At 35.1% G+C, this 16215-nt stretch overlaps 1 protein-coding gene across 1 annotated transcript in view; it reads left to right on the top strand.

Moving 5' to 3' along the window:
- CLASP1 (cytoplasmic linker associated protein 1) overlaps positions 1 to 16215 on the top strand; it is a 336648-nt gene that overhangs the window by 271764 nt on the left and 48669 nt on the right. Inside the window, 1 exon segment of the mRNA XM_043996430.1 lies at positions 4192 to 4335. Coding sequence (XP_043852365.1) covers positions 4192 to 4335 — 144 coding nt within the window.

The following is a 16215-nucleotide window of genomic DNA, read 5'->3' as shown; positions in this document are numbered from 1 at the left end:
ATTAAAATGTAATGGAGTGGAGAGAGATCATGTTGATTGAAGTGTTTGTTGAATATTGAGTTCTTACAACTAAAAAAAATCAATGGCAAGTGGATAGAGATTCAGAGTTTTTATGAAATATAACCTTGAATTTAATAGATGAAATAACAGATTTAGTCCTCAAATCTCAAAAGACTATAAATCTAAGATTATTTAAGTAAAGTAGTCTGTAAAGTGCTGATAATGCAACAGTGGAAAATAGAAAAACTTTAGGACTTTCAAGACAGTTATTTAGAGTAGAACGTTATTGTTGAAGGACATTCGTTGAATGACATATTTTTCATCTTTAATTAGAAAATATAGTATGCTTAGATGTTTTCATATTAAAAGCCACAAAAATTTATGTTTATCCAATAACTATAGTTTAAGAACTTGCCTTTTCTCTTTGATTAAACAATATTGCCTTTCCTGTTTGTCAGCCTCAGCCACAGCATAGTCGGGTAGGTGAGGATTTCCCAGCTAGGTCAGCTTCATCCTCTGGGCCTGGAGAAGGAAACTTGGAAGAAAAATGTAAACAGGTAGACTAAAAGCTGTGTACACTAATTTTAAAAAACATACTTTTTACGTTTGCATTTTAGATTCCTAATACAGATTAGGCTTGTGAAGAAACTGGAAAGATTATGAAGAAACCTAAAATGTTAATATAAATTCCCTGTGTGTCTGTTTGTGTGTATATGAGTTTGCATCTCTCAATATATTTTTTATAATTAACTTGTCATAGTGAAACAATTATTATTTAAAACAGGTTTCAAGAGATAACCTCAAGAAATTTAAGAAATTCATTACTACCCCATCATAAAATTCATTTCATTAATAATGGATCAGCTTTTAGTGAGAAACTTACCAGTAAGTCAGATTATGGTCCTCAAAACTTTGATTAAAAGATATATTCTTTCTGCTTCAAGTATGAGAGAATTTCTTAAATAATCTCTTTAAGAAATAATTGCCAGTGACAAGCCTTTCATGCACTGCAGCTCTCACCGTATTCTGAAGTGAAAACTCAAAAGGTTATTAAATTTTAAAATTCTCTCTTCCCTCTCTCTTCTCAAACTTAGTGCCACCTCCAAAATAGTTTTCTATATCACTTTATAATGGCCTTCCACATCTTTTATAAAGTAATCCCTTCCATTACAGTGTTTAGACAGCAGTTAAGATGACTGAGTGGTTTCGAGCTAATGGGCCATTTGGTGGTACATTGAAAAGCTCCATTATATGAAACTTGTATAGACAAAGACTGTAGGAACCTCTCTCCCTAACTTTACCATCCCATCATCTATAGAAGAAATAACCCAAAAGATCACCAATAGGAAAACAACACCAAATTGGGATTCTCTTGCTATTTTTATTGTGGGGTGCTATCCCTTTGGGAAACAAATAAGTTATAAAGATCAGATAAAGTGTAGAAGAGTGCATAATTGAATGAGAATGTCACATTTTTAAAATGCATGTGTTTGTCTCTGTTTGAAACTAAATAAAGTCTCACCTCATTATTCTCCTTCCTTGAATCCCATTGTCTTTTATACCCTTTCTCTCTCCTGTCTCCCCCCACCCCAAATTATCTTAGTGACCCTGAGTGAAAATCCATTAGTTTTAAAGCATTAACTTTTCTCTTAAAATTCTGTGTTTGATAAACAAAAACTTGATATACATTAACATGCTCAGAGATTGTCAGAGTTTAGAACCAAATTAGTGTTCCTGGTTTCTACTTTTTTCAAGGGCTTAGAAAAAGACCATTGTGATGTTTTTTGAAAGAGCGCTCAATTGAAGCATAGCTTGGGAAAACTGAATCAACCATGTTTATTGCTGTAGTCAGTGTCCCCCTCAGCAAAAATTGGTTCTTCCTTAGAACCAGAAGATCCAAAATATTTCTTTATATTGTGATTGGCATTTGCAATAATAAAGTCCTAAACTTTTTCATGGCAAAAATAAGCCTTTAACAGGGAAAAGAGATTTGATTCCTCTCCCTACTAAACAAAAACATAAACCTACCACTATACAAAAATCTTATAATAGAGGTTGGTTTGTTCTTGTTGCATATAACCTTAGTCATATGACAAGACATTCCAAATAAGCAGAAGACTAAGAGAGGTTCTTTTAACCTTGATTTCTTGGTGCCAGTTCTATTATCTGTCAGTAGCCCTTCTAGAGTCTAAATGGCATACTTGAAAAATATTTGAAACATAATTTCTTGAATCATGACAGTTTTTTGTCTGTCCACTTAGTTTTATATCTCAGGTCACTTCTTTTTCTACTTGGATTTTTAAATTAAGATTCAATTTTAGTATTATCAAGAAAGGATTCTTTGCAGACATATGTTAAAATATATAGGATTTTTCACATTAGTAAAACAATTACAGTAATTGTAATTAGCGAACTTTCCTGAACAACGTTTTGGGTCCAGTCTTGCTTCCCTTCAGTTCCCGAATGGTGTCATTAATTTCATAGGTTAGTACATGATGAACTGAAGCCCATTTGTAGTATTTGGGTCTTCTCCCCGGAAGAGTTTATGGTGTTTTATGTTAATGAAATAGCGCATCATTGAAAAATGTAACATCAAAGAATTCAAAGTTAACATATCTCTGCTTCTAAATGTTACTATAAATCACAGTGAAACTGTAAACTTAAGCTTTTAAATTTATCATGTTATTAGCTACATTGATGTTTTCAGTACTAGTGCTAAAGTCAAAGCCTTCTTCCCTTATCCTTCTTGGAGTGTGCAGTTTTTCTGCATGAAACTTTTTCTAACAAAGTGCACTAGGCATCCCAAATGGGGCTTGCATGGGGTTTTTTGGACCATTTGTTATACTGATATAGCATTATACTATGAGTGTATCTAAAAATAACATGTTAGAGAAGCTTTCCTTTGTAATTATGGCTAAATGAAAATATATTAATGTAATGTTGAGATAAAAATTGCTTTTGTTATGTGTCATAAAAGCAGGCCTCTTTCTGGTGTTTGTTTGCAAAACTTACTTCTTTAGTACAATTGAATTGTCAGGAAAGGAAGCATGATGCTTTCTTTTGTTGTGTTATTTATAGTAGAGACTGACTGCATGGTGTCCTGATTTTGTTTCTTCTTCCTTGAAACAAAATATTGTGTCTTGGACCAAGGATTTAAGAATTAGAATGTGACTGTGTGGGCAAGTCACTTAACCCTCATTTGCCCTGCAAAAAGAAAAAAAAAATTAGAATGATTTTGCAGTATTTTATGCCTCTAATTTGATAGAACATCTCCACCTGTCGAAAATTGTAGAAATTTGTAAGAAACCCCAAACATTTGTTACAGTTTTATTTTGGTATGATTTTCCAAGTTCCTGTAACTGGAGATGTTCCCTGAAAAGTGCACTGTTTGTTGTTCCAAATTATGTACTTCCAATTTCTCATTGGTAAATCTGCATTGCAATGCCTTCCTGCAATAAATCTTTGCTATTTAGATGAAGCTTGACTTCTGGCACTACTGCCATTGCTTTTGCCACTACTTTGCTGTCTTTTCCAAGGAAGCCTCTTTTTTTTTTTCTTTTTTGCCCAAATTAATGAGGAAAAATAAAACATTTTCAAAACAGGAAAATACTCTAATGTAAGCATAGATTTATATATACTGTGTACATTTTGAATATTTTTGGTGACATTCTTATTTCTTCATCATTACCAGTATATTTAAGGATGATTCCCTGGAGTGGTTTTGGGGGCATCCTGAGGAGAAGTTAAAAGGATGATGCCTTTACTACAGCCAAGCAGAAACAAGTTAATAAGAATTAATTTTTCCCGCCTGCATACAGTCTCTTATCTCACATTTTCTTGCTGAAAAACTGTTTGCAATTCTCATGTGGGGTTTTAAAAAAGAAAGGGTACTTGAGGTTTGTTTGGTTTGTTTTATTTATTAACCAGTTCTCTTTCATGGTGATTGAAAGGAGAAGAAAGTTGGGATATATAGTCTAGACTGGAGGCAGATTCTCAATTGATTGATGATATTTTCTTTAAGTTTTTTTGTCTGTTTTCCTCCACTCTTAAATGAAAGGATTCCCATTATGGGTAATTATATCTCATTGATAACAAATGTTTTCTCTTTTTAAAGACTTGGTCAGATTGTTTAAAAAAATATATATTGGTGTTATAATCTAATTAATAACTAGTCTATTTTCCTTTTTCTAGGCAGCACAAATTGTGCTGATTTCTCTGTTTGAACTGAACACTCCAGAGTTTACCATGTTACTTGGTGCCTTGCCAAAAACATTCCAGGATGGTGCCACCAAACTTCTACACAACCACCTGAAGAATTCCAGTAACACAAGTGTGGTGAGTGCTTTGTATGATTGTTGTCTTCACCCCACTTTCCTAGGTTATTTAGACATTAGTAATTTCCTAGCCAAATATTATAGGCATAGAGTTGCTCCTCTATTTGTGGGACACAAAGACATAGAGAAATGCAATTCTCAGAGGAGTCTAAATGGGGGGGGGGGGAACTGAGGGTTAAGTGACTTTCCCAGGGTCACACAGCTAGTAAGTGTCAAGTGTCTGAGTCTGGATTTGAACTCAGGTCCCCTGGAATCCAGGGCTGATGCTATCCACTGTGCCACCTAGCTGCCCCCAGAGGAATCTAAATCTTTTTGAGCCATCAACACACACAGACCATTGAGAGAACAACTTACGTTCATACACTCATCTTAGGAATTTGGTTACCAGGCCCTGAATTTTTTTCAGCCATAGTAACTAAGAGCACATAACAACAATCTATAGCTAAATCCAGAAACATAGATCTTTGGAAGATCCCTACCCACCAGAGGAGTATCTTTTGAAATATTGAGAATCTGCATGGTGTAATGGAAAGAATGCTAGACTTGGGATAAGAAATCTGATTTTGAATGTCACCTATGATCCTTGCTTGGGTAAGGTGAGTCACTTAACTTTCCAGAGCTTTAACTTCATTATTTATGAAATAAGGAATAATAATACAATTTCTACTTTTTGTGAGAAAAACAGTTTGCAAGTTTCAAAGAATTATGTGAATATGACTTGTTATCATTGTTATATAGACATGTGTATCTATAGGAAAAGGTGAGTGAATGTGATCCTCTGGTCATGGGCCCCTGTCCCAGCTTCCACCCACTTGGGTCAGAGCAGTGGCTCTATTTTTGAGATAAAATGGGAAGTCAGGGCCAAAGAAGGAGTAGTGTGAATGGGGGAGAGAAAGAAGGACTCCTGATTATTTTGAACTAAGTAATGGTTATAAGACTCTTCATGGTGGGAGCTATTCCCTCTCAGATGGAAATATAGTTTCTTATTCCCTAAGAAATTTTGATTTAGGTTCACATGTGGCATCAGATGAGAAATCTTTCTACTCTGCAAGAGGAAAATGAGACAGCTAGTTGTGGTTAATGAGTACTTACGGGTGCCAAGACAGCTGTTTGTCAACTCATAGAGCCTGCTGTCTTCCTGGAGTATGTTTCTGGAATGTAATAGAGTCTCTCCCAAGACTTTTCAAATTTGATAGCCACTGTCTATTTAGGGTGATTTCATATAGGGAGAAATCACTTCCAGTAAGACCCTGGGATGTATTAGGAAATGCTAGGAAATATAAAGTCCTGGACAAGTAACTGAAGATCTAGGAGCACTGGTAGTGTTTGCATCATTCCTGCAGACTTGCTTAAAGCAGTATTTGCTACCAACTACATCAAATAGTAGATATTTCTGAAGAGAGGGGCTGATTTGGGAAGTAGATAGCTGGTTAAAGAAAAATTGGTACTTGAGAAAAGGATTTGGATTTCTGGGCCATAGTTTAAAATAAAAGAATAATGAACTATACCTGATGACAGTTGGCACATATATCTTTGGCAGCAGTTGGGATTTAAATTGAAAAGCAAGATGAGAAGCAAGCCAGCTACCGTAGAGCAGAGGCTACAAACCTTTTTTTTGTTGTGGATCTCTTTGGCTGTCTTGGGAAGCCTAGGATCCTCTAGTTTTTTAAAAATGATTTTCAATGCACAAAATTAAATTTGTAAGTTTACACAGGGAACAAATTGTGTTATAGACCCTTAGGAATTCATGGATTCCAAGAACCCATGCTATAGATGTTCACAGTTATAGGAAAAAGAACAACAGTAGAAAGGCCCACAAATTTCACAGGAAAAAATCTACAAAGGGAAGGAGCAGTAAACAAATTAGCTATGCAAAAGCTTTACAATTTCATGAAAGTTAAATTGTCGGTTTTATTTTATCACCTTTATCCATTGTTTGATTAAGAACTGCTTTCCTAGCCACAGTTCTGAAAGGACCTCAAGGTTTGTTGGTTTGTTTGTTTTTTTAAATAATGTGAGCTTCTCTGAACTTAGCATTAAAAGCAATAAAGTCCCTATTTTCAAATACACAAAATTTGGGTGTATTAAAAAGGTCAGAGAAATGTTGGACATTCTCAGTAAATACAGGTGTAAAGGAATGATCACCCTCTCCCCATTATTATTTGGTATAATTTTAGAGATGCCAGTGATGACAGTAAGAAAGGAAAGAACAATCAAAGACATAAACATCAAGCAAAGAGGAGACAAAATTATCCCTATTTGGAGACAACATGATGGTTTACTTACAAACCCCCAAAGGATCAGCAATAATATTGAGATGATTTATTTTTGAATGTGTCAGGATACAAAATAAGACCCAAAATCTGCATTTCCACATAACAAAAACTAGCAGGAAATAATGCTAAGAGAATTCCCATTCAAAAAAATACATAATACCAAAGACCTGGAAACTATGGGGACGTCCATCACTTGGCAAATGGTTCTATATCAGTGTGGTGAAGTGTAATACATCTGTGCCATAAAAAATAATGAAAGGCATGGGAATACATCTATAAGCTGATAAAGAGTAAAGCAGAAACAGGACAATTGATATTATAAGAATAACATTTTAACAATTTACAAAGATCTAAGATCTCTGTACAGCGTAAGTGACCAATTCTCTTTTGAAAAGACAATGATTTTTGCTACTTACCTCTTCACAGAAAGAGAATGGATTCAGGATGAAGAATTATATATAAAGTTTTGGACAGGGACATTATGAGAATTTATTTTGCTTAATCGTGTATTTGTTATAAAGGTTTCATTTTTTCTTTCAAATTGGTGGGGTTAGATGAGAGAAAATAATGTTTATTTGTTGGGGAAAAAAAAACAAAAAAACAGGGAAATAGTGTATACAATGCAAATCTGTCTACCATAATTTGTGTAAATATAATTTCAAAGCAGTGTAGAAATAAAGGAAAACTAATTCTTGAAGGGATATTCATTGCTTATGGTTGTTGTTTGCCAGTAAAACAAAAGTTATGATACTACCAAATTACTTTATATATTTATTGCTATGCTTCTTAAACTACCAAAGAGTTAGTTTTATAGAGCTAGCCAAAATAATCACAAAATTCCTTTGAAGAAACATAAGATCTTGAATCTCATGAAAGAATGAATGAGAAAAGTAGGAATTAAAAGGTAGTAACACTTCTAGACCTCAAACTAGATGATATTGTTGTCTGTAATTATTTAAACTGTTCGTTCCTGGTTTGTTTAAAAAAAAAAAAAAAGGTAGGCCCATTAAATGAACTAGATGGAAAGGAGTCAGGGAGAAGGAGGAGCCAAGATGGCAGAGGAAAAGCAGTGACCTGCCTGAGCTCTCCCTAAGATCCCTCAAAATACCTTCAAATAATGCTATAAGACAATTCCTGGAGCAGCAGAACCCATACAAGGGCAGGATGAAATAATTTTCCAGGTTCATCAGGAAAGGTCTTTCACACCTGGGTGAGAGTAGAGTGCAGTCCAATGCTGGAAGACCCGGCCTCAACGCCAGCAAACCAGGAATAGGCCTTTGCAGCAACTGCTTCTGGAACTCTTAGCTCACAGGAGGTAAGGGGGTAAACAACTGGCCAGAAGGAGATTATAGGGGTCTCTTTGCTAGCATTGAGGCAGGACTCTGTTGCTTTACCCATATTTGGATCCAGGTTGCAGTCTTGGGTGGCAGTCCCAGGGCGAGGAGGAGCACTAGCACACCAGGGCCACAGTGGAGCTGGAGGATCCCTATAGTTACAGGGCAGGAAGGCAGATTTGTAGTTGCGTGCAGACCAGAGCACAGGCCAGGAGAGTAGTAAATGCAAATCTCCTTAGATCATACCACCTTGAAAGAACTAAAATCTTACAAATCCCTAGAAGTCTCTCTGAAAACAGTTGTACAAACCTCCCTGAAGTTGGGACAGAGCACCCTCCACCCTGGAATCAGAGCCCTACTTTATCATAGAGTTAAAAGTCAGGAAATAGGCTGGGGAAAATGAGCCAACAACAGAAAAAAATTCTGACCATAGAAAGTTACTATTGTGAGAAGGAAGCTCAAAATATACCCGCAGAAGAAAATAACGGAGTTAAAGCTCCTACATTCAAAGCCTCCAAAGATAATATGAATTTGTCTCAGGCCATGGAAAGGCTCAAAAAGGAATTTGAAAATAAAGTAAGAGAGGAAGAGGAAAACATAGGATGAAACATGAGACTGATGCAAGAAAATCATGGGAAAAAAAGTCAACAGCTTGGTAAACAAATCACAAAAAAATACTGAAGAATATAATACCTTAAAAGACAGTCTAAGCCAAATGGTAAAAAAAGGTACAAAAAAACCAATGAGGAAAAGAATGGCTTGAAAAGCAAAATTGGTGAAATGGAAAAGGAGGTATAAAAGCTCACTAAAGAAAATAACTCCTAAAAATTAGAATTGAACAAATGGAAGCTGATGAGTTTATGAAAAATCGAGAAACTATAAAACAAAACCAAAAAAATGAGGAAAAATAGAAGGCAGTGTGAAATAGCTCATTGTCAAAACAACTGACCTAGAAAATAGATCCAGTAGATCTAATTTGAAAATTATTGGACTATCTGAAAGCCATCATCAAAAAAAGAGTCTAGACATCATCTTCCAAGAAATTGTCATGGCAAACTGACCTGATATTCTAGAACCAGAGGGTAAAGTACAAATGGAAAGAATCCACCAATGACCTCCAGAAAGAGATCCCAAAATGAAAAGTCTCAGGAATATTATAGCCAAAATTCTAGAGCTCCCAGGTCAAGGAGAAAATATTGTAAGCAGCCAGAAAGAAACAATTCAAGTACTGTGGAACCACAGTCAGGATAAGACAAGATTTAGCAGCTTTTATATTATAGCATCGGAAGGTTTGGAATATGATATTCCACAGGGCAAAGGAACTGGGATTACAAACAAAAATCACCTACCCAGCAAAACTGAGTATAATCAAAACTATTTATAGCTGCTCTTTACGTGGTAGCAAGGAATTGGAAGTTGAGGGGGTGCCCATCAATTGGGGAATGGCTGGACAAGTTGTGGTATATGAATACAATGGAATACTGTTGTGCTGTAAGAAATGATGAGCAGGAGGAGTTCAGAGAAACCTGGAGGGACTTGCGTGAGCTGATGATGAATGAGATAAGCAGAACCAGAAGAACATGGTACACAGTATCATCAACATTGAGTGTTGATCTACTGTGATGGACTATATTCTTCTCACCAATGCAATGGCACAGAAGAGTTCCAGGGAACTTGTGATGGAAGAGGATCTCCAAATCCAAGGGAAAAAAAAAAAAAGAACTGCAGAGTATAGATGCTGAATGAACCATACTATTTCTTTTGTTTTTGATGCTGTTGTTTTTTTCTATTTTGAGGTTTTTCATCATTGCTCTGATTTTTTCTCTTATAACATTACTAACGCAGAAATATGTTTAATGTTATTATGTGTGTGTGTGTATATATATATATATATATATACATATATATATATATTATGTATGTGTATATATATATCAGATTACCTGCTGTCTAGGGGAGGGGGGAGGGAGGGGAAGGAGGGAGAAAAATCTGAAATTGTAAAGCTTGTATAAACAAAAGTTGAGAACTATCTTTACATGTAATGGGAAAAAAAATAAAATACTTTATTAATTAAAAAAAAAAAGCTGAGTATAATCCTTCAGGGAAAAATGGACTTTCAGTGAAAGAGAAGATTTTCAGGCCTTCTAGATGGAAAGATCTAAGCTGAATAGAAAATTTTACACAAATATAAGACTCAAAAGAAGTGTAAAAAGTTGAACAGGAAAACAAAATCATGATAGATATTAAAAGATTAAACTGTATGTATTCCTACATGGGAAGATGATACTTGAAACTCATAAGAACTTTCTTATTATTAGTCCACTTGGATGCAGTATATATAGACAGAGGGCACAGGTATGAATTGAATATGAAGGGATGATATCTTTAAAAAAAATAAAATTATGGAGTGAGAGAAGAATTCACTGGGAGAAAGGGAAAGGAGGAATGGGATAAATTATTGCACATTTTAAAAAAGCAAGAAAAGCATATACAGTGGAGGGGAAGATTGGGGAGGTGCTGGGAAGTGGGTGAACCTTACTCTCATCAGAATTGGCTCAAAGAGAGAATGACATACATATTCACATGGGTATAGCAATCGATCACCCTGCAGGAAAGTAGGAGGGGAAAGTATTGGTGGGGGTGGGACAAAAAGACACAAAAAGGAAAGGACCTATTAATATAAAAAAATATTTGTAACAGCTCTGTTCTGATGGCAGAGAATTAGAAATTGAGTGGATGCCCATCAGTTGGGGGATGGCTGAACAAAATGTGGTATGTGATTATGATAGAATACTATTGTGCTGTAAGAAATGATGAGCAGGATGTTCTCAGAAAAACCTAGAAACACTTAGATGAGCTGATACAAAGTGATTTGTACTGTGTAGAAACTAACAGCAATATTGTAAGATGAATAGCTGTGAATGACTTAGCTTTTTTTGGCAATATAATGATCCAACAGAATTCTGAAGGACTTATGATAAAAGTGCTATCCATTCCCAGAGAAAGAATTGGTGATGTCTGAAGTTCTTTTTGTCTGTTTTCTTTTACAACCTAACAAATGTGGAAATGTTTTGGATGACTTCATATTTATAACTCATTGAATTGCTTGCCTTCTTAAAGGGGGTGGGTGGAAAGGGAGGATGGGAGAGAATTTGGAACACAAAGTTTTAGAAATGGATGTTAAAAATTGTTTTACATGTAATTGGGAAAATAAAATGCTAAAGGAAAAAAAAAACCGAAAAGGAGTCTGAAACAAGTGATCTCAGTAGTCCAATGTATGATAAACCTAAGAGAATAAACTATAAACTATTTAGGAAAATACTCCCACAAAAAAAATGTTCAGAAGACTCCATGAATATATCAAGCAGTAGTTTTATACCAGCATCTTATCCCATGTGTTTCAAATAGATATACAACCACAATATAAAAGGTCAGGTAATTGTTTTTTAATTGGATTACAGGGAAAATTTGACCACAGTATGTAGCAAATTAAGTTTAGACCAACACCTCATATTAAGGTACCTTCAAATGCATACATGACCTAGATACAAAAGGTCACATTTAAAAATTAGAGAAATAAGGAAGAAATCACTTATCAGATCTTTGGATTGAGGAAAAGTTGAAGATAAAACAAAGGACAGAAAGAATCACAGAAGATAAAATTAATCATTTTGATTAAATAAATTTTTTTGCATAAGCAAATCCAGTATAACAATATTAGAAGGAAAACAATTAGCTTGTTGAAAACTATTTCTGATAAAAGTCTGATTTCCAAGATTTGTATGGAATTGATTTCAATGATGTAAGGATATGAATTTGAGACAGTTCTCAAAGGAGGGAACCTATCCCAACCTGTCTCTTTAGCCGTATGAAAAAAATATTCCACATCACTAATAGAGAAATACAAAATTAAAGTAAATCTCAGGTTCTACTTCACATACATCAGATTGCCAAAGATGACAAAAATAGAAAGTGACAAATGTTGGCCAAGCTGTGGGAAAACAGGCACATTGATGCATTATTGGTAAATGCTGTGAATGGATCCAAACCATTCTGGAATCAATTTGGCATTATGCATAGAAAGTCACTAAACAGTGCATTCATGCTCTTTGTCTTCGCTATATCACTGCTCGGCCTAACTGCAAAGAGATCAAAGAAAGAGGAAAAGGTTCTATGTACATAAAAATATTTTTAGTAACCCTTTTTGGTAGTTGGGAAAAAAAAGAAACTAAGGGAATGTCCATCACCAGATGAATGACTGAATAAAATTGTGGTGTATGAATGAATGGTGTAAGAAATGAGCAAAAAAGATGGTTTCCAAAAGACATTGAAATTTCCATGAACTGATAAGTAAACAGAACCTGTTGAAAATTTTTTTTTATAGTAAGCATTTTTATTTATAGTTTTGAGTTGCAAATTTTATCCCTTCTTTCCTCCCTTCCCTCCCCCTCCCTGAGTTAGTAAGCAATCAGATATGGGTCATACATGTATGATAATGTAAAACATTACCATGTTAGTCATTTGGTACAAGAAAATTTGAATAAAAGAAAAAATGAAAGTGAAAAATAGCATGCTTCAGTCTGTTCAATCCATATCAGTTCTTTCTTTGGAGGTGGATAATATGTCACATCAATATTCCTTTGGGATTTTCTTGGATCAGTGTATTGCTGAGAAGGGTTAAGTCATACACAGTTCTTTATCAGACAGTATTGATGTCACTGGGCACAATGTTCTCTTGGTCAAATCATCCTGCTTGTCATTTCTTATAGGACAATGATATTCTGTCACTATCATATACCACAGCTTGTTTAGCCATTCCCCAATTGATGGGCATCCCTTTAATTTCCAATTCTTAGCCACCACAAAAAGAGCTGCTATAAATATTTTTGTACAAATAGGTTTTTCTTTTGAACAATTTATACTATAATATCAGTATTATAAAAATAAACCATTTTGAAAGACTTAAGAATTCTAATATACTCAATGATCAGCCAAAGAACACTACCCACCTCATAACAGAGAGATGATGGATTAATATGTAGAATAACAAATACTGTTTTGGATGTGACCATTTGATTGTGCTTATATGATATAGGATTTATATTTCCTTTTTTCTGTCAGTGAGGTAGAGATGAGAGAGAAGAAAAAAATCACTTGCTAATTGGGGAAAAAATAAAACCATAAAATGATGGCACTTTTCAGAATTGTGGCCCAAAAGGACAGTTCTTTTTATTTTTAAACATTTTTATTTTTTCCCAATTAAATGTAAAAAGTTTTTTTGCATTCTTCTCTTAAAATTTTGAGTTCCAAATTCTTTCCTTGCCTCCCTATACTCCCCCCCCACACACACACACACACACTGCCATAGAGGAGGCAAACAGTTTGATATAGGTCATACTTGTGTGGTTGTGCAAAATATATTTCTGTATTAGTCATGTTGTGAAAGAAAAAACAGACCAAAAATAAAGAAAATCTAATGAAAGTTTGATCTGCATTTAGAATCCCTCAGTTCTTTCTCTGGAAGGGGATAGAATTTTTCATCATACATCCTTTGGAATTGTCTGGGATCATTGTATGGCTAAAAAGAGCTTAAATCATTCACAATTGATCATCATATAATATTATTATTGTTCTGTACAGTGTTTTCCTGTTTCTGCTCACTTCTCTTTACATTAATTCATATGTCTTTGCAGATGTTTTCTGAAAGCATCTTGCTCATCTTTTCTTAAAACACAATAGTATTCCATCACTTATATATTATTTGTTTAGCCATTCCCCAATTGGGGAGCATCCCCTCAATTTCCAATTATTTGCCACCACAAAGAAAGCTGCTATAAATATTTTTGTACATATAAGTGTGTGTGTGTGTGTGTGTGTGTGTGTGTGTGTGTGTGTGAGAGAGAGAGAGAGAGAGAGAGAGAGAGAGAGAGAGAGAGAGAGAGAGAGAGAGACAAAGAGAGACAGTCTCTCTTCCTTTCTTTTTAAAAAATCTCTTTGGAATATAGACTTAGTAGTGGTATTGCTGGGTCAAAGGATATGCACTACTTTATAGTCCTTTGGGTATAGTTCTACATTGATCTCCAGAATGGTTTGGATCAGTTCACAGCCCCACCAACAGTGTATTAGTGTCCTAATTTTCCCACATCCCTTCCAATATTAGTCATTTTCCTTTTCTATCATATTAGTCAAACTGATAGGTGTGAGATAATACCTCGTTTCTCTAATCAGTAGTGGTTTAGAGCATTTTTTTAATATTATAGATAGCTTTGATTTCTTCATCTGAAAACTGCCTGTTCACAGCCTTTAACCATTTATCAATTGGGGAATGAATCTTAGTCTTATAAATTTTGACTCTGCTCTCTATTTATTTGAGAAATGAGGTCTTTATTAAGGAAAGTTGAAAAATCCCCTCCCCTCCAGTTTTTGTATGATTCTAGTTTTTAATCTACTTGGCTATCTACTTCTATTTTATGGGTTTGTCCCATTTACATTCACAGTTATGATTACTGTGTATTTCTTTCCATCCAATTTTCCCCCATTTATCCTTTTCTCTTTCTCCCCTTAGCCTTTCCCTTCTCAAAAGTTTTTGTTCTGACGACCACTTTTCCCATTCTACCCTCCTTTCTCTTTCTTCTTTCCCCTCTTCCTCTTCACTATAGCATAAGAGATTTTTATATCCAGCTGAGTATGTATGTTATTCCCTCATTGAGCCAATTCCGATGAGAGTAGGGTACAAGTGTTAACCCACCACCCCCTGTCCTCTTTCTCCCTCTGCTGTAAAAGCTCTTTTGCTCTTCTTTATGTGAGACAATTTACCTCATTCTACTCCTCCCTCCTTTCTTTCAGTGCATCCCTCTTTCTCACCCCTTAATTTTTTTTATATCATCCCATCATAGTCAATTCATACCTGTGTCTTCTATATATGTGTACTCCTTCTAACTGCCTAATAATGATAAAGTTCCTAGGAGTTATAAGTATCGTATTCCTAACTAGAAACATATACAGTTTAACCTACAAGGGTTTTTTTTGTGCTGCTGTTTTCAGAGCTAGTTCTGGTGGTCTGTAAATTTTCAATTTTTCCAAGGTGGTATGATCTAAGGAGATGTGTGATCACTGCTCTCCTGACCTGTGCTCTGGTCTGTGAGGGCCCATAAGCACTCTTGTCAACCCTTGAACTGTAACCAGTGTTCTGGCTTTTGCTAGTGCTCCTCCTCCACCTGGGACTGCTGATTCAGTGTCTCTCTGTCTCTCTATCTCTCTATCTCTCTCTCTCTCTCTCTCTCTCTCTCTCACACACACACACACACACACACACACACACACACACACACACAGCCTTGCCAAGTCATAGCCTACACTGGACTACACTCCACTCTATCTCAGTGAGACAGACCTTTCCTGCCAGTTTTCAAAGTTGTCTTGGACTGGAAAGTTGTTTCACCCCATCTTTTTGTTGGCTCTACCACTCCAGAATTCATTTTGAGGTTTTATTTTAAAGTTTTTTGGAGGGGAATTTGGGAGAGCTCAGTCAGATCCCTGCCTTTACAATGCCAGGCTCCATCTCCAGAAGGACAACTCTTAACTAAACAAGAGATAGATATGATAATTATAAGTAATTTCAGGTGCATGAAATTGAAAAGCTTTTTCCCAAATAAAATTAGTGCAACTAGAATAAAAATTGAAAATCCTATTTGAGAGAGAGCGATAATCTTTGAAAAAAATATTTCTGTTAAAAGTTTGACAACTTGGATATAGGGCATTAACATAGAAATATACAACCATTCTCAGTAAATGGACTCATCTTCAGTAGATAAGTTGTCAAATAACATGAACAATCAATTGTCAAAGGGAAGCATTGCAAACAAGGAAAAACCATATGAACAATTGTTCTAAATTACAGATAACAAAAATGCAAATTAAAACTTCTAAGATTATGTGTGGTTGATTGTTTATGTGTGGTTCAGGGTAAAACTGTTCTACTCATTCTAAAAACAATTTGAAATTATGTAGGAAAAATGAATTGAACTTTGATAGAACTTTGGCCATATACGCCAAGAGTGTTAGAGATCGAAGTAAGGGTCAACTACACACCAAAATCCTCATAGCAACAACTTTTTAGTAGCAGAAAACTGCATACATTGAAAATGGAAGAGCAAGTCATAGTGTATGAATGTAACAATATTATTATGCTGTAAGAAATTAAAATTAAGAATTCACCGAAACATCTAAAGATTCATCTGAAGCAATTCAGAATGAAGTAACCAGAACAGT

The sequence above is a fragment of the Dromiciops gliroides genome, chromosome 3 (genome assembly GCF_019393635.1).
Source record: "Dromiciops gliroides isolate mDroGli1 chromosome 3, mDroGli1.pri, whole genome shotgun sequence".
Taxonomy (NCBI): domain Eukaryota; kingdom Metazoa; phylum Chordata; class Mammalia; order Microbiotheria; family Microbiotheriidae; genus Dromiciops; species Dromiciops gliroides.
Note: the sequence above shows the minus strand (reverse complement) of the source record. Positions and strands in the feature narration are given on the sequence as shown.